The sequence below is a fragment of the Schistocerca serialis genome, chromosome 8 (genome assembly GCF_023864345.2).
Source record: "Schistocerca serialis cubense isolate TAMUIC-IGC-003099 chromosome 8, iqSchSeri2.2, whole genome shotgun sequence".
Lineage (NCBI taxonomy): Eukaryota > Metazoa > Arthropoda > Insecta > Orthoptera > Acrididae > Schistocerca > Schistocerca serialis.
The window spans coordinates 493,701,925-493,724,371 of NC_064645.1; the positions used below are offsets into that span (position 1 = coordinate 493,701,925).

At 37.3% G+C, this 22,447-nt stretch overlaps 1 protein-coding gene across 2 annotated transcripts in view; it reads left to right on the forward strand.

The window, feature by feature from the left end:
* The window catches only part of LOC126416279 (uncharacterized), a 212,181-nt gene that overhangs the window by 60,500 nt on the left and 129,234 nt on the right, over nucleotides 1–22,447 (forward strand). For both annotated transcript variants that reach the window (XM_050083923.1, XM_050083924.1), the window contains exon 2: nucleotides 7,730–7,885. In XM_050083923.1, the coding sequence (XP_049939880.1) occupies nucleotides 7,730–7,885 (156 nt within the window). The remainder of the gene's footprint in view (nucleotides 1–7,729; nucleotides 7,886–22,447) is intronic.

Consider the following 22,447-nt stretch of genomic DNA (forward strand, 5'->3'; position numbering starts at 1 on the left):
CTGGTGGCTGGTCTCATGTATAGATTTTTGACATGTCTCATAGGCATAAAGGACAATTTCAGAACTGTGAAGTAACTGGATAGCGTTTTCCAGTGTGCTGTCCAACCCTACAGTATTTTGGTGATGGGTTTCTCTGTCACAATGATAATGTATGAGAATAATGCATCAGCCTCATGAAAACCATCTCATAGGAGACACTGGAAGGTTTCAGACAGATTATATAATGGTAAGACAGAGATATAGGAACCAGGTTTTAATTTGTAAGATGTTTCCAGGGGTAGATGTGGACTCTGACCTCAATCTAGTAGTTATGAACTGTAGATTAAAACTGAAGAAAATACAAAAAGGTGGGAATTTAAGGAGATGGGACCTGGATAAACTGAAAGAACCATAGGTTGTAAAGAGTTTCAGAGAGAGTGCTAGGCAATGACTGACAACCACAGGGGAAAGAAATACAGAAGAAGAAGAAGAAGAAGAAGAAGAAGAATGGGTAGTTTTGAGAGATGAAATAGTGAAGGCAGCAGAGCATCAAGTAGGTAAAAAGATGAGAACAAGTAGAAAAACCTTGGGTAACATAAGAGATATTGGATTTAATTGATAGAAGGAGAAAATAAAAAAGTTAAGTAAATGAAGCAAACAAAAAGATACACAAGGGCGATATGTGTGGGGGCAATATTATGGAAATAGAAGAGGACTTAGATGAAGATGAAATGGAAGATATGATACTGCACGAAGAATTTGACGGAGTACTGAAAGACCTAAGTCAAAACAAGGCCCCGGAAGTAGACTACATTCCATTAGACCTGCTGATAGCCCTGACAAAACTCTACCATCTGTTGAGTAAGATGTATGAGGCAGGTGAAATACCCTCAGACTTCAAGAAGAATATAATAACTGCAATCTCAAAGAAAGCGGGTGTTGACAGGTGTGCAAATCACTGAACTATCAGTTTAATAAGCCACTACTGCAAAATACTACCACAAATTCTTTACAGATGAATGCAAAAACTGGTAGAAGCCGATCTTGGGGAAGATCTGTTTGGATTACATGGAAATTTTGGAACACGAGAGGCAATACTGACCCTACGATTTACCTTAGAAGATAGATTAAGGAAAGGCAAACCTACATTTCTATCATTTGTAGGCTTAGAGAAAGCTTTTGACAATGTTGACTAGAATACTCTCTTTCAAATTCTGAGGGTGGCAGGAGTCAAACACAGGGAGCAAAAGGCTATTTACGATTTGTACAGAAACCAGATGGGAGTTATAAGAGTTGAGGGGCATGAAAGGGAAGCAGTGATTGGGAAGGGAGTGAGACAGTGTTGTCGCGTATCCCTGATGTTATTCAATCTATATATTGAGCAAGCAGTAAAGGAAACAAAAGAGAAATTTGGAGTATGAATTAAAATCCATGGAAAAGAAGTGAAAACTTTGAGATTTGCCAATGACATTGCAATTCTTGTAGAGACAGCAAAGGACCTGGAAGTGCACGAAATGGACATTGTCTTCAAAAGAAGATATCAGATGAACATCAACAAGAGCAAAGCAAGGACAATGGTATGTAGTCTAATTAAATCAGGTGATACTGAGGGAATTAGATTAGGAAATGAGACACTTGAAGTGGTAGATGAGTTTTGCTATTTGGGGAGCAAAATAAATGATGATGGTCAAGGTAGAGAGGACATAAAATGTAGACTGGCAATGGCAAGAAAAGCGTTTCTGAAGAAGAGAAATTTGTTAAATTTGAGTATAGATTTAAGTGTCAAGAAGTCTTTTCTAAAAGTATTTCAATGGAGTGTAGCCATGTATGGATGTGAAACATGGACGATAAATAGTTTAGACAGGAAGAGAATAGAATCTTTTGAAATGTGGTGCTGTAGAAGAATGCTGAAAATTAGATGGATAGATCATGTAACTACTGAGGAGGTACTGAACAGAATTGGAGGGAAGAGGAAGTTGTGGCAGAACACGACTAGAAGAAGGGATCAGTTGGTAGGACATGTTCTGAGGCATCAAGGGATCATTAATTTAGTACTGGACAGCAGCATGGAGGGTAAAAATTGTAGATGGAGACCAAGAGATGAATACACTAAGCAGATTCAAAGGATGTAGGGTGCAGTAGTTACTCGGAGATGAAGAAGCTTGCTCAGGATAGAGTAGCATGATGAACTGCATCATCAAACCAGCCTCTGGACTGAAGACGACAACAACAACAAGAGGAGGAGGAGGAGGCAGAAATCAACTAAATGGAATAACCTGTAGCAGCTGATGACATAACCCCTGGTTGTATGTGCGTAGGATCAGCCGAAACCTGCTGTGTATCATCACAGACACTCTAAACTGAAGATTGCCACTGAGGAGTGGGACATGCTTAAACTGCAACATCTTGAACACATTGTAGACAGTATGCTGAGGAGAGTCCAAGTATGTTAGAATCTACAGGATGGAGCAACAGTGTTTTATTACTACCAGCCACAGATTTTGGTTTCACATATGTACAAAGTTGTGCACTTTTGTACAGTCTGCCTTACTTTTGGTTATTGATTTGCTTTTATTTCACAGTAAAACTATTTTTTTTAGTTCCATAAGGCTTATTTTGTCACTTCCTACACTCACTGATTTGAAGCCCACACACTGAGTATGCGTGGAAGAAAGAATTTGAAACAGATTGGCCAATTTTTATTTTATCAGAGATGTTGCAAATGATGGAACAGTTTATGTTCAATTCTCCGACCTACTGTTGTTACCAGTTCTCTTTCTGTTTGTTATGAGTCAGCTCACTACTTGTCCGTCTACAAACTGAATTGTGCTTCTCACTCTATATGGCAGTACATACTGTTGGAGAAGGTGCCTTGGAAAAAAAGTTGTCTTATGGCTTCCTACTGTACATCCCTTTAAGCTTGTTAAAGGAAGGAAAAACTACTGTCTACCAAGTGTTCTAACACATTTCTATAGGAAAATGGATTGTTTTGTGAAAATAATTGTAATATCACATGTACCTGGCTGCAATGTAAAGGTCAGTTTAGTTTCTTGGTTCTGAAGTAGCATTATTCTGTATTATTTTGCAGGTCATTTCTTTTGCTATCAAGTAGATGCTCACTTGAAGATAATATATCACTGCTGTCACATCATTTTCATGTATCAAAAATGAAAAACGATAGATTATTCTCTGCCTTGTCTGGTAGCTATGGTATTGAGGACACAAACTGAGAAACACACTTGCATTTTGTAACTGTCTGAGGAAAAGTACAAAAGAACTGTAACATCTACAATGCCTACATTATTTCAACTAATGCTTTTCAAATGCTATAATATGTCAGAGTATCAATAGAGGCCAGCTCAGCAGCTGTAAACTAAAAATGTGTGAAGGAGGAGAATATTTTTATATTAGATGATTCAATTGCATTTATAGTAACCAAGACCTTTCCACCACTGTAACTGGTTTAAAATCAGTTTTAATACAAAAGCTCCTTTGCAAGAACTGTCTTTTAGAGCTCACTAGTGCCACAGTTTACATAGTAATGAAAAGTTGCATGGAGAGTTACTGTCAGCAATGTTCAGTCATTAGTGCTCAGTCATTATTGCTCACTCTAAAGTGGATTTTAGAGAACTGTTATAATGATCTAAATTACTCACTCTCTAGTAACTAACTCCACTTGTCACTCTGTGTTGAACAAGGATTGGATTTCAGAAAAAAAACAGTTAGTAGTAATTCAGATTAACTCACTCAACTTGGTTCCTATTCTGAAATCAAAGTCCCATATTGTTCACTACAAAAATTTAACAGTGGTTTAGTATTTCTGAGGCAGAGATCAGAGATGCATGGAGATGCTTCTCTTAAGTAACCAGACTCATTCACTTGTAGTGAAAAGGCAGATTTTGTTCTCCCTACCCAAAACAGCTAGCGCTTACTTGTCTCTAGTAATCATACCCATTCTCATTATTACAATTGATTATTGCCTTCCCCTTTGGATCTTGAGTGAACTTAATTTTTTGTTGAAAGTGGATTTGTCATGAGTGAAGCCCAGTAAAAGTATCACACACTTGGCTGCACTGAGTCCATGGTGAGATAGGGATCCACCAACAACACAGGTACAGAGGGTGTGCAGAAACAGAATGAGAAAAAGACGGTAAGGATTAACCAGGATATGTACAAGAGTTCTGCTGCCCCTTGTGTTCCTGGCTTGAGACTGTAAATGCACACTGTTGCCACAGTATCAGTTTTTCCAAGTAGAAGAAAGAAATGACTACTATCAAACAAGTGTCTCTCAAGTTAAGTGTCAATAGTGTGCTTGTTTCATACAGCTGCTGCTTATACAGCCAGCTGTGTTCAACATGGAGTTTCTGCTGATACTTCACTATGGTATTGTGGGATCTCGGAGACTGGCAAGCAGGGCTGAGGTACAAATGCTAGTTGACTGAGGGTTTCTGATTTTTCTGGTAAGTGAGGGCTGGAGTGAAACTGTTGAAGCCAGAGTGCTTCAAAGTATTTGATAGAATAGTAAGTTAAATGGGAAACAGATCATACAGATAACCCACCATTTTATCTTACTTTAATGGGAATTCTACAGAGCCTGTTTAAAGTTCAAGTGACACAAACCACTGCGTGAGATGCCAAGCTAAGAGGGGCAGTTCTAACATTTCTGTGCAGGATATATAACAATTAGAAGCAGTAGAATATATCACAATTAGGGTGCCCAAGGGCAAGAATTTCTGTCACAATTATGCATCATAGTTAGTAGTGAAAACTGACAAGGGTGAAAGTGTATGAGAGAAAAGGGGAGGGAGTGGGGTCATCAAATGATAAGTTAGCTTGTGTGTAAAAATGTTCTTGAACAAGCTGTGGATGTATAGAACATATTTTGAAAATTATATACCAGTTTTGGTGCCAAATGTAGCAGAAATATCGATACATCTGAGCTGGTTGACAAAATAGTGGTTTCAAATTCCATTAGGAAGCACTGATGAAGAGCACTGACAGTTTCTCTCTCTCTCTCTCTCTCTCTCTCTCTCTCTCTCTCTCTCTCTCTCTCTCACACACACACACACACACACACACACACACACACACACGACTGCAGTCTCAGGCAGCTGAAACCACACTGTGAGCAGCAGCACCAGTGCGTAATGGGAGTGGCCACTGGGTGGGGGTAAGGAGGAGGCTGGGGTTGGGAGGGGGAGGGTTAGTATGGTGGGGGGTGGCAGACAGTGAAGTAGTGAAGCAGGTTAAACGGAGGGCAGGGGTGAGATGGGGGGGGGGGGGGGGGGGGGAGTGGCGGAAAAGGAGAGAAGTAAAAAGACTGAGTGTGATGGTGGAATGATGACTGGGTAGTACTGGAATGGGAACAGGGAAAGGGCTGGATGGGTGAAGACAGTGACTAATTCACAGTGTGGTTTCCATTGCTGCAGGTGTTGTGTGTGTGTGTGTGTGTGTGTGTGTTGACGAAGGCCTGAATGGCCGAAAGATTTATTTTAGTCTTTTTGTGCCTCTCTACGACTCAGCATCTCCGATATATGGTGAGTATCAACTTTCCTTTTCATAATAATGTAACTCTGAGAATGAAAATAATCAATTTTTGACATTATAATGTAATTGGATAGATAAAAATTACTCACCAAGCAGCGTCAGGAGAACACACATTAAAAAAAGGTTTAATGTATGCAAGCTTTCAGAACCAGTGGCTCCTTCTTCTGGCAGAAGGGTTGAAGGGAAAGGAAGAGGGGTAAATTTAAAGACTGGTGATGTTTAGGAAAAGGGGTAGAGTTCAGAAAAGTCACCCAGAACCCTAGGTCAGGGCAGACTTACCAGATGGGATGGGGATCCCATCATACTAATAATACAATAGCTGCCATAAAAAATAAGACAATTTTGGTTTTACTTTCAATTTTTCATAGAAAGTTTATACAATTTATAACTTATTTACTACTGTGGTATATCTACTCACCAAGTGGCTGCAGGAGAACACACATATAAAAACAGGTTTTATGTTTGCAAGCTTTCAGAGCCAGTGGCTCCTTCTTTTAGCAGAAGGGTTGAAGGGGAAGGAAGAGGGGTGTCAAAAAAGGACTGGAGAGGTTTAGGAGGAGGAGGAGTAGAGTTTAGAAAAGCCACCCATCCCATCCAGTAAGTCTCACCTGACGTGGGGTTCCGGGTGAAATTTTTTAACTCTACCCTGTTTCCTAAATCTCTCCAGTACTTTCACTTCTCTTCCTTCCCCTTCAACCATTTTGCCAGGAGAAAGAGCCACTGGCTCCAAAAGCTCTTTTTATAACTGTATTCTCCTGCCACCACTTGGTAAGCAAATTTTTTTAGCTGTCCCAATTACATTAAAATAGCTTTGAGGATATGTATGAAAATTCTAGTGACTGCAGCATCTTGTAACACAGTTTCAGGATATTAAAGGTGATAAACTCCTTAAGGTTGAGTACTGATGAAGCAGACTGTCAGATTCAGCTGTCTTGTCAATAGAATATGACAGCTGCTGAATTTGACTTCAGTGACATAATCAATGAGTTTGTGTTGCTCAAAGCAAGGAAATGGAAAGTACAATTATAAAAGAAAAAAATGCAGTTCTTGTACAGAAATGTTTTCTCAGTGCTTAATTTTAGCACTTTTTCTTTTGTTTCCAATTAATAATTTGTGCACATTAATAATTTATAAGAAGCAAATAAAACATGTTCATTATTGTACATCATATTGATAATACAATAGCTGCTGTAAAAAATAAGACAGTTTCTGTTTTACTTTCAAATTTTTTAGCAAGTTTATAGAATTTGTTGCGTGTAACGTTTTTCATCTATATAGCTCATTTAAGTCACATTTTCAGTAACATTTCACTTTTATTAAATCTACTTTAAAAATTAAAAAATTTCATAAACCTCTGTAGAAAAAAATGTGAGAAGGTAGTTTAAGAATAGCTTTTACCAAAATTTCTCATTCAGTATTGTAAATCTTTAAAAAAAATAAACCTAATGAAAACATTTTATATGTAAAATTGCACATTCCTGCCAAATTTGGCCTTTCTACCTTTCTTTCCTGCTGCCCTTAAAAACTGAAAAATGCAACAACTACAAAAATATTTACTTCATTATATCGAAAATTTACCAAATGTTATCACTACTCATGTATTATGATGTAGTCATGGTAAAGTTATTATAGAAACAATTATTATTGCTTTAGAATAATTGACCCATAAAGGTGACATCACACAAGCATGCTGGGAGAGGGTGGAATGAATAAGTACTTGCCCTTGCAGTCAAAACCGTTCAGCAATGTGGACCAGATACAGAGAATTTTACTGTATCATAGAGTGACTTGGGGAAAGCTATACTTGATTTCCCAGAACATGTTCTCAGATAAGCAGAACTCTCTGAAGCAGGTTGTCATAAATACATCTAAATCACATTCCATAACTCAGTATTTTGTATTAAGCTGCAACAAATGCTCCAGTACCTATAGTACTTTAATAAGATAATTATAAATTTTGGCAAGTCTTGTGCTGTAAATTAAATGACTTTATTTGTTATTGATTGAGCAATAAAATTTTTATTTTGGTTTGGCACCATCATCAGAATGAAAGAAGTGACCCCAACTAGATAGCTGCATAGTTAAATTGCTCGTTATTGTACATAGCAATATATTAAAGAGCAGTTCTTAGAGAAACCAGAAAAATTTGGAATATTAGCATTGGTTTTTTTTCTTATGTGTCGTCTTATTGTTTCCTATATAGGCCAGTGATTGCAGTGATGACAGTGTGTTTGACTTTCCACCACTTATTCAAGTCATGAGACTAAATGTTGAAGGTGGTCCTGTGTACAGAGGTGGCCTTAGTGGCAGAGCTGCAGCAGCATATTATAGAGAAAAAGAAGTGATTATTGCCATAAAGGTTTGTCAAATATTTACAGCTCTTAAAATCTTGCACTATAATCTATCTTTGTGGTGATTGCTATATTTATACATCTAGATACTTTATTGGACGATATATCTAAAATATGTTGTTAAACAGGTTGCATCATTGATGCAGTATGTTGTATGGAAGAATTATCATCAAACAAAGTTGATAATGTGCTGTTTCAGGTACTGAATATAGTGAATATGTACTGTGAAAGTGTATTAAAATGTGTATTCTTAGATAACAAGACAAAATTCAAAATGTAATGATTAAGTTTATATATCCATTGCCTATTTTATGTCAAGAATGAAAGTTATGCAGAATATCCATATACATCTGTCATGCACACTTATTATAATTCATAATGATCATTCCATGTCAAATAGCTTATGGTTCCAAGTGCAACTATATCCAGTTTTGATGAAATGTATACAGAATATATCTAAGGGATCTGCATGAACTCTGCCAAGTCTTGCCTCAGCCTGTAGCTTACTGTAGGTAGTAGAGCTATTTTCAAAAGGGCTGCTCTCTTGAAAACTAGAAATGCTTGGAAAAATTTCTCAAGTTTAACAGTCCATTGCTTCTGAACTGATAGAGGTAGGATCCTGCAATTTTCCATCGTGATACAATGTTTTGTGAAAAAAATTTTCATGAGAGATTTTTCATGTAATTTAATTTAATAAAAGTTAATAGGCACTGGAAACATAAAAATTTGTTATTGCATGGTCTGGTTGCCCAATTAACACACCAAATTTTGTCAGTATATTACGCCATGTATATCAACATAGACACTTCTGATTTTATAATTCTTAACACCTGAAAATAGTGCATTCAAGTCTGTCAGAAACACCTATTCTTGTATTTGTGCCATCTCAGATAAAGTGCAGAAATTTGGCTTGGATTTGGAAGAAAAAAAATTGATGATATTAATTCTTGCACTGATCCATGGTGGTTGCACATCTACATCTACCTGATTACTCTACAACTCACAATTAAGTGTCTGGCAGAGAGTTCATCAAACCACCTTCAAGCTATTCCTCTTCTGTTTCACTCTCAAACAGCATGCGGGAGAAACAAACTCTTAAATCTTTCCATGCAAGCTGTGATTTCTTGTATTTTATTCTGAAGATCAGTTCTCCCTGTATAGGAGGGCACAACCAAGTATTTTCATATTTGAGGAGAAAGCTGTTGATTGAAATTTCATGAGGAAATTTTGCTGCAAGTATAAATTCCTTTTTTTTAATATAAAGATTGCCATCCCAATTTGCATATTATATCCCAATTTTATAAGAATGCAAAATGAGCTGCCATTCTTCAAAGCTTTTTGATGTCCTCCATCAATACTATCTGATGCAGATCCCACATCATGCAGCAGTACTCCAGAAGAGGACAATCTAGCTTTGTGTGGCAGTCTCTTTAGTAAACATCTTGCATTTCCTAAGTTTTATTTTCTGTCAGTAAATCTCAGTCTTTGGTTTGCTTTCACCACAGTATTATCTGTGTGATAAATCCATTTTAAATTATTCGTAATTGTAACCCCTAAGAATTAGTTGAATTCAAAGCCTTTAAATTTGTGTGTGTCATTGTGTAATCAAAATTTAGCACAGTCCTTTTAGTACTCATGTTGATGGCTTCACAATTCTCATTATTTAGAGTTAGTTGCCACTATTTGCATCATACAGAATCTTATCTAAATCATTTTGCAATTGATTTTGATCATCTGACAGGAAATCACAAAACCAGTAGCCCAACTGAGACTACATTCTGATGCACACAGTTTGGTTAGAATTTTAATGAAGAATAAAAACAGTCAACCAGTTGTATACATTTTATTGCATTGACCTGGTTTCAGTACTAACTAAGAGTATTTTCATCAGAATAATTTACAGTTATCTATAAAACAGCAGATTAAGTAATTGTAAAAATGTTATTTACAGTAGGCATGAAAAGAGATAGGCTAAGCTTAGATGTGTTTTATCCCTGAAAGAAGTGTTTGGTACAAGTAGATTTCAAAAGTCAGATCACAAAATTTTAATATGATTTTGAATAAGATTGCAGGGTTCACAGGAGAGCTTCTGTGAAGTTTGAAAGGTAGGAGACGAGGTACTGGCAGATGTAAAGCTCTGAGGATGGGGCATGAGTTGTACTTGGGTAGCTCAGTTGGTAGAGCACTTTCCCATGAAAGGCAAAGGTCCCGAGTTCAAGTCTCGGTACGGCACACAGTTTTAACTTGCCAGGAAGTTTCATATCAATGCACACACTGCTGCAGAGTGAAAATCTCATTCTGGAACACTGAAATAGATTTTACACAGGAAGAAACATTCCTTTTAGAAGAAGTGTTAAAGTATGATGTAATGCCAAATGTGTCAGACCAAAATGTGGTTCAAAATATGATTGAAAATCTTAAGATTGGTCTTGATGGTGTTAAAATGGGAAATTCTCATGAAATAAGGGTGGCCTGTGATGTATACTACAACATTTTCAACAAAAATTTAGTTATCAGTCAATTCCTTTAATAATGATACAGAATTAATTAAAAACTTTAATGGTAAACTGGAAAAAAATGAAACCCTCATAACAAAGCAGGCAAGGGTAATGCTTTAATTGTTGCCAGTAAGCATAGATATGTAACAAAAACTTTAAAAAGTTTTTTGAGAAAAACAGTGGTTCAGAACTGAGTGCAGACCTGACCCCTGCTTTGCATAAAGGCATTAGATCAGCTATTGGTGACGCCAGGAACTTGCTCAAACCATACCATAAAAAAAAAGAAACAGCTAATTAATATGAATCCAGAGGCTCCAAAATTGCTCTAACAGTTCAGAATGCACAAAATAAAATACTCTGTTCTGTCCAATTGTGAACTGAATGAACAGCATGTATCATGATTTTGCAAAACTTCTTTACAACAAATTTAAAAAAGTCGTTTGTTTTTTCAAAATAATTACTGGATCACTAACAGTCTTAATCAAGTAACTAAAATTAAGGACTTAGAATGCAGTGAAGATACAAAATTATTTTCTTTTGATATTACCAACTTATATACCAATGTCTCAGTTCAATCAATCATCAGCGTCGTAGAAAATAACATATGTGCTTTAGAAAATGAATTACTGAGGAACAAATTACTGATCTTATTCATTTGCTCAAAATAGTAATGAAATACACTACTTTAAATTCACTGGGAAAATGTACTGACAACCTGACAGCCTTGCAGTGACAGACATTCTAGCAGACATCTTCATTAATTCACTGGAGGAAAAGTTTTATCCGAAATTATTCAGCTGCAGATCTAGGTATTCGATGGTATTTAGGTATGTAGGTTATATTCTGACCATTTACAGTGGACCTAATAGACAATAGAGGAACTGATTGTTTGTTTAAGATTTTTAATGAACATAGTGAAAAAAATTAACTTCACCTATGAACTAGAAACTGAGTCATCAACTTGATTATTTAGATCTTACTCAAGCTATAATTAATGATAAGATCTCTTTTGCTATTTTCTGAAAAGAATTAGTACAAACCAGATTTTACCCTCCCAGATCTTCACATCCCCAATCTCATAAAAAGCCATTTTTCTTTCATATGTTTGCTGGGTTATTTCAACACATTCATTACCTGAAAAACTTGAATCTGAACTATAGTAGCTAATAATGGTTGTGAACCTTCCTTAGTTGATAATATTTTCAAAGCAAAAACTATCAACAGAGTCACTTGTTTAGGCAACATCGCTAATAATAACAGCAACAAAAGCAAAAAATATTCTCATTACCATACTTACAGGCTATTTCCTACAGAATTCATCATCTGCTGGAAAAGAATATATGGATGTTGCATTTTCTATTAATTACAGGCCACAAAGCAAAGGAAGTCGATGAAGTTACTACCTGTGTAAAGAAAATTGATGTTGTAGGCTCGCTATTCTTGAGGAACTGGAAATTTTTGAAGCATATGTCTGTTAATGATGGTCTAATCAGCAGCTACATTTGTGAAATAAAAATTTGTTTTTGGCTTTAAACTGTCATTCAGAACTATTTGACATACTGTCATTCTTTGGCTGAAGATCTTTACACACAATTCTCAAACATCATTTACCTCCCCATTTAATTGTTTTTATTTTTTCCATAGCTGTTTATTCCTACTATGTTAATCCTGTTCATTTTAAGCACTTTAATGCTATCTGCACAGGACAGATGGTGTGTACAACTGCTACTTCATTTTAAAGCATTTTCTTTTATATTTCATTTATTACGTGTCTTTATACTTCTGTTATTAAGCTTGGTCTCTTGTTATAATTATTTTCATTTATTATATTGTTTCCTTCATTTGTGCTGCTCTACACTATTCACACTCCATAGGTGGCATGCACTGCTCTGTTTCCATGTAGAGACCTAATCAGCTGACGAACCTTTTGGTATGATGTCAGTCCTAATGCCATGCTGTACTTGTGGTTTTAGTGTTAGCTACACAAAATAACTTTTATTTATTTGACTTGAGCACTTGAGCTCATATGTTTTTAATATGTTTCCATGCAATATGAATCTGTGTAAGTAATACTTTTTCTGTTTTTAATACTTCTAGTGTTACTTAAGGTTTTTAATGTGGTTGTTGTTCTCGTATGTGGATTAAGAAAACGTCATAGGTAACTGTAAATTATTCTTATGACATATCCATAGTTGATATCAAAATGAGGTCAATGCAATAAAATTTGTGCAACCAATTGGCTGTTTTTATCCTTCATTAAAACTTAAATGTGGTTGCTGAAGATCAGCCGCCCTCAAGACTCAGTTGCTTGTGAGAAACAGTGTGAAGCCTTCTGAAAATCTAAAAATCTGGAACCAATTTGATATCCCCTGTCAATAGCACTCATTATTTCATAAGAATAAAGAGCTAGTTGTGTTTCACAAGAACAATATTTTCTGAATTTTTGTCAGCTGTTTGTTAATAATCCGCTTTCTTTGAGGTTATTCATAATATTCAAACACAATATATGTTTCAAAATCCTACTTTAAATCAGCATTGGTGATATGGGTCTTTAATTCAGCAAATTACTCATACTTCCTTTCCTGAGTATTGGTGTGACCTGTGCAACCTTCCAGTCTTTAGGTAAGGATCTTTCAAGTAGTGAGTTGTTGTATTTGATTACTAAGTATGGAGCAATAGTATCAGGATACTCTGAAAGGAACCTGTGTGGTAAGAAGTCTTGTCTGGAGGCCTTGCCTTTATTAAGTGATTTAAGCTGCTTTGCTACACCGAGGATATCTACATCTAAGTTACTCATGTTGGCAGTTGTTCTTGGTTCAAATTCTAAAATATTTCCTTTGCCTTCTTTGGTAAAGGAATTTCAGAGAACTGTGTTTAGTAATTCTGCTTCAGTGATTCTGCCATCAATAACAGTACCATTGCTGTCCTGCAGTCAAGGTATCGTGGCATCGTGCACTAGTGTACTTTACATATGACCAGGATCTCTTTGAGTTTTCTTCCAGATTTTAAGATGGAGTTTCATTGTGGAAACTATTAAGGAGATCATGCAAAACTTCAAGCTCTGTAAAACTTCACCAATCTTGGGGATTTTGCATCCTTTTAAATTTGACATGCTCTTTTTGTTTTTCTTCTACAACAGTGTTCTGACCTGTTTCGTGTACTTTGGGCAATCAGTACCATCTCTTATAATTTATTTGGGATATATCTCTCAATTGCCATCAATACTATTTCTTTGAATTAGAACCACATCTGGTCTGTGCTTATATAGTCAGTTTGGATGGAGTGAAGACTGTCTCTTAGGAAGGCATCACATGAATTTTTATCTGCTTTTTTTAAATAGATACATTTTCTGTTTATCTTTGATGGATTTGGATGTTATGATATTCAATCTTGCTACAGTGACATTGTGGTCACTAATTCCAGTACCCATTATAATGCTCCCTATTTGCTCAGGATTATTTGTTGCTAAGAGGTCAAGTATGTTTTTGCAACAATTTACACTTTGAATGGGTTCCTGAACTAATTGTTCAAAATAATTTTCTGAGAAAGCATGAAGTATGATTTTGCATGTTGTTTTATGCCTACCACCAGCTTTAAACATGTATTTTCACCAACATATCAAGAGTACATAACTGGGGTACCTATTTGAAATGAGATTCAAGGTGTCTTTGAACTGCTCAGCAAATGTATCATCTGAGTCGGGGGAGGGTATTAGTAAAAAGAACCAATTATTAATTTACTGTGGCTGTCAATTATAACCTCTACTCATACTAACTCACAGGAACTGTATACTTTAATTTCACTACAATGTAAACTATTTCTGACAGCAATAAATGCTCCACCAACAACTATATTTAAACTGTTCTTTCTGAACACGTCTATGTCCTCTGTAAAAATTTCACCTAAACTTGTCTTCGGCTTTAGCCAGCTTACCTTATGTATAACAATTTGAGCTTCAGTGCTTGGAGCTCTGGTTCTTTCCCAATGCACCCACGACAAATTGCAACTACATTACTGATTGCTGTTAGGTCTGCCCTTGTCTTTTGTTTGCCCTGCATCCTTTTAGACTGATGCCCTTTCTGTAGCTTCCCAAGACCCTCTAATCTAAAAAAACTCCCAGTCCCCTCAAAACAACCCCCGCTACCTGTGTAACTACTTCCTGTGTGTACTGGACCATTGACCTATTAAGCAAAACTCCACCCTATGGTGCAAGTCGAGGAATCTGCAGCCTATATGTCTGAGCCTCTGATTTAGATCCTCCACTCAGCTCTGTGCCAAAGGTCCACAATCAGTCATGTCGATGATGAGCTCTACCTTCATCTCGCATTCAAGATTGGCAGTTTTTACCACTTCAGCTAACAGCCTGAAACTAGAGAGATTCTCTTCCAGTCCGAAGGAACACACAATGTTAGTGACAATGTGAGCCACCATCTGCAGTTGGCTGCACTCTGTTCTGTTCTTGGTATGTGGAAGCAACACACGTAGTTAGTACTGACTTGAGCCACCACCTGCCATTGGCTGCACCCTTTGCTCTTCATGGCATCTGAGAGCTCCCACTCTACATCTAGAATGACTGCTTCCATATGCGTGTAGAGTGCACACTGGATTCCATCCCTTCCTTGGCAGCCACACTCCTATTGGGCTCCATTACACACCTAAAGTTGGAGCTTCCAACTATCAGTAAACCCTTCCTCTGTGACTGCCCTCGTGTTGCAGGCTGAGAGACTTCCTCTGAAACAGGGAAAATGACTGCATCTGACTCAGGATGTTTATTAAACACAGGTAGCACCTGAAACCTGTTTGTCAGACAAACTGTGGAGGCCCTCCGGTCAGCCCCGTAGAGACTTCCACTGCCTGACACACCATGGCACAACTTCCCACTCAACCATGTATAAAGGATCAACCTCGATGCAGGCAGTTCCCAGGGTGGCCACAGTAGTTGGCCAGTTGGAGGACACATGGGATGTGCTGGACATCCCTTGTACCACTAATAGTGAAATTACTTTCTGGTGTATTGTACACACACAAACTGAGAGTGAACCTGCCGCACCTACCATCACTTTGGGTGTAATTCATTTGTGTTTTGATAAGCAACAAACATTCTTTCAACCTGATCAATAGCAAATACTTTTGCTTCTAAACATTTTCTTGTGTCTACTAGACTGGAAAAACACAAGCTTTGTTGCCTGCACAAATTGAACTAAATTCTTGATCTTCGCCGGCCGCGGTGGCCATGCTGTTCTAGGCGCCTCAGTCTGGAACCGAGCGACTGCTACGGTCACAGGTTCGAATCCTGCCTCAGGCATGGATGTGTGTGATGTCCTTAGGTTAGTTAGGTTTAAGTAGTTCTAAGTTCTAGGGGACTGGTGACCTCAGATGTTAAGTCCCATAATGCTCAGAGCCATTTGAACCATCTTTACCTTCAAAAAGTCCTGTAACCTGCATTACGTCTTCTGGTAAGTGGTTTTTTCCCCTTACAGTTGCTTTGTTGCATATGCTAACAGCTAATATTCCTTTTTTCCATTCATTTTTAACATACTTGCTGCTTTTCTTTCCTGAAACACAAAATTCTTCATAGATTTTTTTTTTAATGGACCAGCTCTGATGAATTAAGGTCAAAATGTGAATTATTTTCTTGATGCCTGTTTATGTTCAGCATTTTCTTAATTTCTTTGATCAACTGTTAATGTTGTAATGTAAACATTCACAAATTTTATTTATTTATTTTGCACATGGTTGCTTAGATCAGTACAATAATGTCCACCAAAAGTGGCACTTTTTAAAATTATTGTTCCACTTTGTAAAGCCTCTCTTGAACCTATTTATTGAAATTTTAATGGTGATAAGCTTGTAGTCAGATTTTCAGAAATATTGGTCTCATCAGCTTTGTCTGGTCGAGATGAAATTAATAACTGTGGAATTTTTCATTTTGCAAACATCTTTCCAGCATGATGTGAACAGTTTGTGGTTTGGTTTTATGTCAGGCATTATCATAAATTTTAGGTGATGAGTCATTTCCAAGTCAACTGAGCATAGAAATTTTCATATTGTGTAATTATTTTCACTAAAATCGTTACTACATGATTTTTGTAAAACGTGTTTATGTGTAAGAGCAGTGCTTATTCAGGAAAACATATCTGAGCAAATTTCTTCCAAACATAAACCAGTTCTTTGATCAAGCAGCTTTCATTCTTGTAAATAAAAACCTTTGTATCCACTTTAGGCTGTTGCAGATTTCATAGGGAGTTAAATTACATACAGAATTGTTAATATTTTCAAAGCTGCAAGGGTTTCAATTGATATTTTTTGCCTGTATATCACAAATACAATGCTGATATAACCAAGAAAAATTTCAACTCATTAAATACAGGGCAGAAAACTGTTTTGAAATCTTGAACCCATTGGTTAGTATTGTTCAATATAACAGTGACCCTTTGACTGAGTGTTCCAAACACATTTTGTAAGGGATATTCTGAATACAAATGCCATGGCCACTAAATTAACGAAACATTTTTGAATGTGAAATTCTGGAGTAGTTGTGTGTACTGCTGAATATTGTCGTTTTCTTAGCATGATACTTCAGTGACATTGTAGCAATACTGACCTGAGTCTTGTTGTTTATCACCAGTAGCACCACTCTTGACTATATTGAAGTTGAAAGCCCAGATCGGTGTGGGATGGAATGTATTCAAAACAGTACACATCACCATTCAGACTGCATTAATATAAACATTTATTCCTTGGGACATTTGATTATTAACAATGGTGACCAGTTTATCAACTATGAAAACTTATTAGAGCACAGAACCAGAGCACCACCTGCAATTATCTATCAATAGTCTGGAGGCAAAATTAATTATTTAATCATGGCAACACAGTTCACATGTAACTTACACAAAATCATCACAGTTCATACTCAGTACAATCCTTTAGTAATTTATTGTTGGGGATTATGCTTCAGTAGTGCATTTGATTCAGTCCATAATGAGCATAATCATGCCCAACAATCACTCTTTTTGAAGATTAATAACATTCCATACTCTTTCTAATCACAATGTGGTTCTGTTAAAATGTTCCTTAATTTGAGGTACTTTAATCACTCAAAAGTCTTTAAACATTAATATTAGTGAGTCTTGCAGTTGTCAGTGAGCATAATTTTACATACGAAATGTGCATGATTGTGGCATGAGCCAACACCAAAAGTACACCCAAAATAGGTCATACTACTAGGCTTTCAAACTGTGATCTGGTAATTTTTGTGACCAAGAGGATGTCATAAAGGATGGTTTAGGAATAAACTGATATTTTGAAAACTACATAATGCTTTAAAATGGCCAGGTTGGATTTTACTGTAAAGTGATTTGGCTTGTAGAAAATGTTTCTAGTGTTGGTCAGTGCATTGGATTTTGGCAACTAGTTTATAGGTTTTTGCATATTGCTGTAATGGTAATATCAGGTAATTAAACTCAAAATTTGAGTACCCCAATGAAAACTAATTGCCCCAGCAGTAAAAGAGGATAATCAAAATGATAATCATAGCAATAAATTCAAGTGCTGTTAAGTCTAAATAAAATTTTCAGGTTTAAATTTTACAAGGCAGTAGATAAATGAGATGAAGATCTAGCAGAAAAAGTTGGTTATTTGTGGAACTATAAAAGACATAACCAATAGAAAAAATCCACCATTTCAGGTAGTGAAGGGAGACGAAAATTTAATAGTCATGGGTGACTGGAATTCAAGAGTAGGAAAAGGGAGAAAAGAAAACATAGTAGGTGAATATGGATTGGGGCTAAGAAATGAAAGAGGAAACCGCCTGGTAGAATTTTGCACAGAGCATAACTTAATCATAGCTAACACTTGGTTCAAGAATCATAAAAGAAGGTTGTACACATGGAAGAACCCTGGAGATACTAAAAGGTATCAGATGGATTATGTAATGGTAAGACAGAGATTTAGGAACCAGATTTTAAATTGCAAGACATTTCCAGGGGCAGGTGTGGACTCTGACCACAATCTATTGGTTATGAACTGTAGATTAAAACTGAAGAAACTGCAAAAAGGTAGGAATTTAAGGAGATGGGACCTGGATAAACTGAAAGAACCAGAGGTTGTACAGCATTTCAGGGGGAGCATAAGGGAACAATTGATAGGAATGGGGGAAAGAAATACAATAGAAGAAGAATGGGTAGCTTGGAGGGATGAAATAGTGAAGGCAGCAGAGGATCAAATAGGTAAAAAGGACAAGGGCTGGTAGAAACCCATGGGTAACAGAAGAAATATTGAATTTAATTGATGAAAGGAGAAAATATAAAAATTCAGTAAATAAAGCAGGCAAAAAAGAATACAAAAGTCTCAAGAATGAGATTGATAGGAAGTGCAAAATGGCTAAGCAGGGATGGGTAGAGGACAAATGTAAGGATGTAGAGGCTTATCTCACTAGGGGTAAGATAGATACTGCCTACAGGAAAATTAAAGAGACCTTTGGAGAAAGGAGAACCACTTGCATGAATATCAAGAGCTCAGATGGAAACCCAATTCTAAGCATAGAAGGGAAAGCAGAAAGGTGGAAGGAGTATATAGAGGGTGTATACAAGGGTGATGTACTTGAGGAGAATATTATGGAATTGGAAGAGGATGTAGATGAAGATGAAATGGGAGATACGATACTGCGTGAAGAGTTTGATAGAGCACTGAAAGACCCGAGTCGAAACAAGGCCCCCGGAGCAGACAACATTCCATTAGAACTACTGACAGCCTTAGGAGAGCCAGTCCTGACAAAACTCTACCATCTGGTGAGCAAGATGTATGAGACAGGCGAAATACCCTCAGACTTCACGAAGAATATAATAAGTCCAATCCCAAAGAAAGCAGGTGTTGACAGATGTGAAAATTACCGAACAATCAGTTTAATAAGTCACGGATGCAAAATACTAAATTGATAGAAGCCGACCTCGGGGAAGATCAGTTTGGATTCCGTAGAAATGTTGGAACATGTGAGGCAATACTGACCCTACGACTTATCTTAGAAGAAAGATTAAGGAAAGGCAAACCTACGTTTCTAGCATTTGTAGACTTAGAGAAAGCTTTCGACAATGTTAACTGGAATACTCTCTTTCAAATTCTGAAGGTGGCAGGGGTAAAATACAGGGAGCGAAAGGCTATTTACAATTTGTACAGAAACCAGATGGCAGTTATAAGAGTCGAGGGGCATGAAAGGGAAGCAGTGGTTGGGAAAGGAGTGAGACAGGGTTGTAGCCTCTCCCCGATGTTATTCAATCTGTATATTGAACAAGCAATAAAGGAAACAAAAGAAAAGTTTGGAGTAGGTATTAAAATCCATGGAGAAGAAATAAAAACTTTGAGGTTCGCCGATGACATTGTAATTCTGTCAGAGACAGCAAAGGACTTGGGAGAGCAGTTGAACGGAATGGACAGTGTCTTGAAAGGAGGGTATAAGATGAACATCAACAAAAGCAAAACGAGGATAATGGAATGTAGTCGAATTAAATCGGGTGATGCTGAGGGAATTAGATTAGGAAATGAGACACTTAAAGTAGCAAAATAACTGATGATGGTCAAAGTAGAGACGATATAAAATGTAGGCTAGCAATGGCAAAGAAAGCGTTTCTGAAGAAGAAAAATTTGTTAATATCGAGTATAGATTTAAATGTCAGGAAGCCGTTTCTGAAAGTGTTTGTATGGAGTGTAGCCATGTATGGAAGTGAAACGTGGATGATAAATAGTTTAGACAAGAAGAGAATAGAAGCTTTTGAAATGTGGTGCTACAGAGGAATGCTGAAGATTAGATGGGTATATCACATAACTAATGAAGAGGTATTGAATACAATTGGAGAAAAGAGGAGCTTGTGGCACAACGTGACTAGAAGAAGGGATCGGTTGGTAGGACATGTTCTGAGACATCGAGGGATCACCAGTTTAGTATTGGAGGGCAGTGTGGAGGGTAAAAATCATAGAGGGAGACCAAGAGATGAATACACTAAGCAGATTCAGAAGGAGGTAGGCTGCAGTAGGTACTGGGAGGATAGAGTAGCATAATAGAGTAGCAGGATAGAGTAGCATGGAGAGCTGCATCAAACCATTCTCAGGACTGAAGACCACAACAACAACAACATGTCAAACTTGACTCATTGTATTCATCAGCTACTACCTGAGACTGAGAGTCAGCTGGATGTTACCCGTAATTTGTACCCTCTGCCTACACACTCCATCTGTGGACCATACCTGCAGGTGCCATCCTCAAGTATTTTGTTTTTGGTCTAACCAAGCTGCTGATCACATTCTGTTTGTGGTCTGTTCTTTTTTGGGTTGTACTCGGAAGTTGTGTTGTCAGTCCAATCCAGCTGATAGTGTGCTTGAGATCTCTTTATTGGTGAGTTCTGCATTTGTTGTCTTTCTAATAGATCCAGTGCAGGATCCCAGACTTTATTCAGATGATAACCCATGTCCCTATTGATTAAGTTCTCTGTCAATTGTATCTCAATTAACTCCTTCGCAACACTATACCAATAACTGGGCATCTGGGCTACGATTCTCATCTCTTCATAGCTCGTTTTTTAAAATGAAGAAACTGCACAATGGTTGCAATTGTTGTGCAGTTTCTCCATTTTACGAAATGGACTTATACAATTGTGGCTGCCCCATAAGAAGAACTCTGTTTCTTCATAGCTTATGGAATGATCTAGTTCCATACAGTTTTCAGCAATGGCTGATTTGGTTGCTCGTCACAAATGAATATGACATTGATGTTCTTGGCATTTGATGGCAAAAGTCCTTGTACTTTGTCCAGACTGTGACATTAACATTCCTGAGACAGGACATACTCTTGATGCCCCCCCCCCCCCCCCCCAAGTATCCTTCTTATTTTGGCAGAGACAGATTCTGCATAGGGCAGATAGCCACTGCATTGGGTTTTTCCTGATCTTCTTCCTCATTATGTAATAAAGTGTCCAAGTGAATGCCCCCCAGTCTCCTTGGCAGTGTACACATTCCTGCAGCACACAGTGTGTAGATGTTCCCTCTCTGACATCAGGTAGACTTCTTAAGATAATCAGCATTCCCTGTACACCTGGGTCTTTAGGACCCCATTCTGATGTTCTGAGTGTGACAGCTACTCACCTGCAGATATAAACTAGTACATCCAGGAATGGTAGCTGACCATTCTTTTCAAATTCCATGATGAACATTATGTTCAGATGACAAGAGTTTAGATGTTGCAAAAACTCGCTGAGGCTGTTCCTGCCATAGGGCCAAATCACAAAGGTTGTCACCAACGTACCTGAAGAAACACATTTGTTCCTTGATCTTTAATGCTTTGTGCTTGATATTGTGGGTGAATAGATTGACACACCCTGGACAGAAGGAACTGCTCATGGCTACTGCCTTTGTCTTTTCATAATATAAGTAATATGTAGAGTTCAATGCATACCTGGAAAGATCTATCAGAGCATCATCAAACTTTTCTGCATCAGCTCAAATGAGTATTTCAGTGACTCCATGGTAAACAGGGAATCGCATCAAAACTGACTATTATATGCATCTCTGAGATATGTAGAGCCTTGATTCTATTTAATCCACAGAGTTACAGATGCATTGAATGTAGTTCCCCTCACATGGGCTCAGCAGTGTCTTTAAGTATTTAGCTTGATGGTATGTTTCCTCATCATTGTCACTGACAGTTGGATGCAGTGGTACACACTGTTTGTGCACTTTAGGTAGTCCACACAACTTTGGTGGTACTGGAGAAGTTGACCATGATCCTTTGATGAGCATGTTTGGCATGTCTATTGCCTTCAACAAAGTACTGGTCATCCTACCCAATCCAGATTATTTTCCAGTTATCTATATGCCAGTTATCAAGAAGTTAGTGTATTTTCTAATTATATTTCATTCATTGGATAATGAGTATACAGTTTCCTTTGTCTTCTGGCAACCCCTCAGTGCTGCTGTTTCCTCAGGCTTTCTTCAGTGCAGATATCTCAACCTTGGAGGTGTTTCATTTCAGTGGTTTTGTCTTGGTAATCACTCTGTAGGTTTCATGCTGGGCTCCCTCCA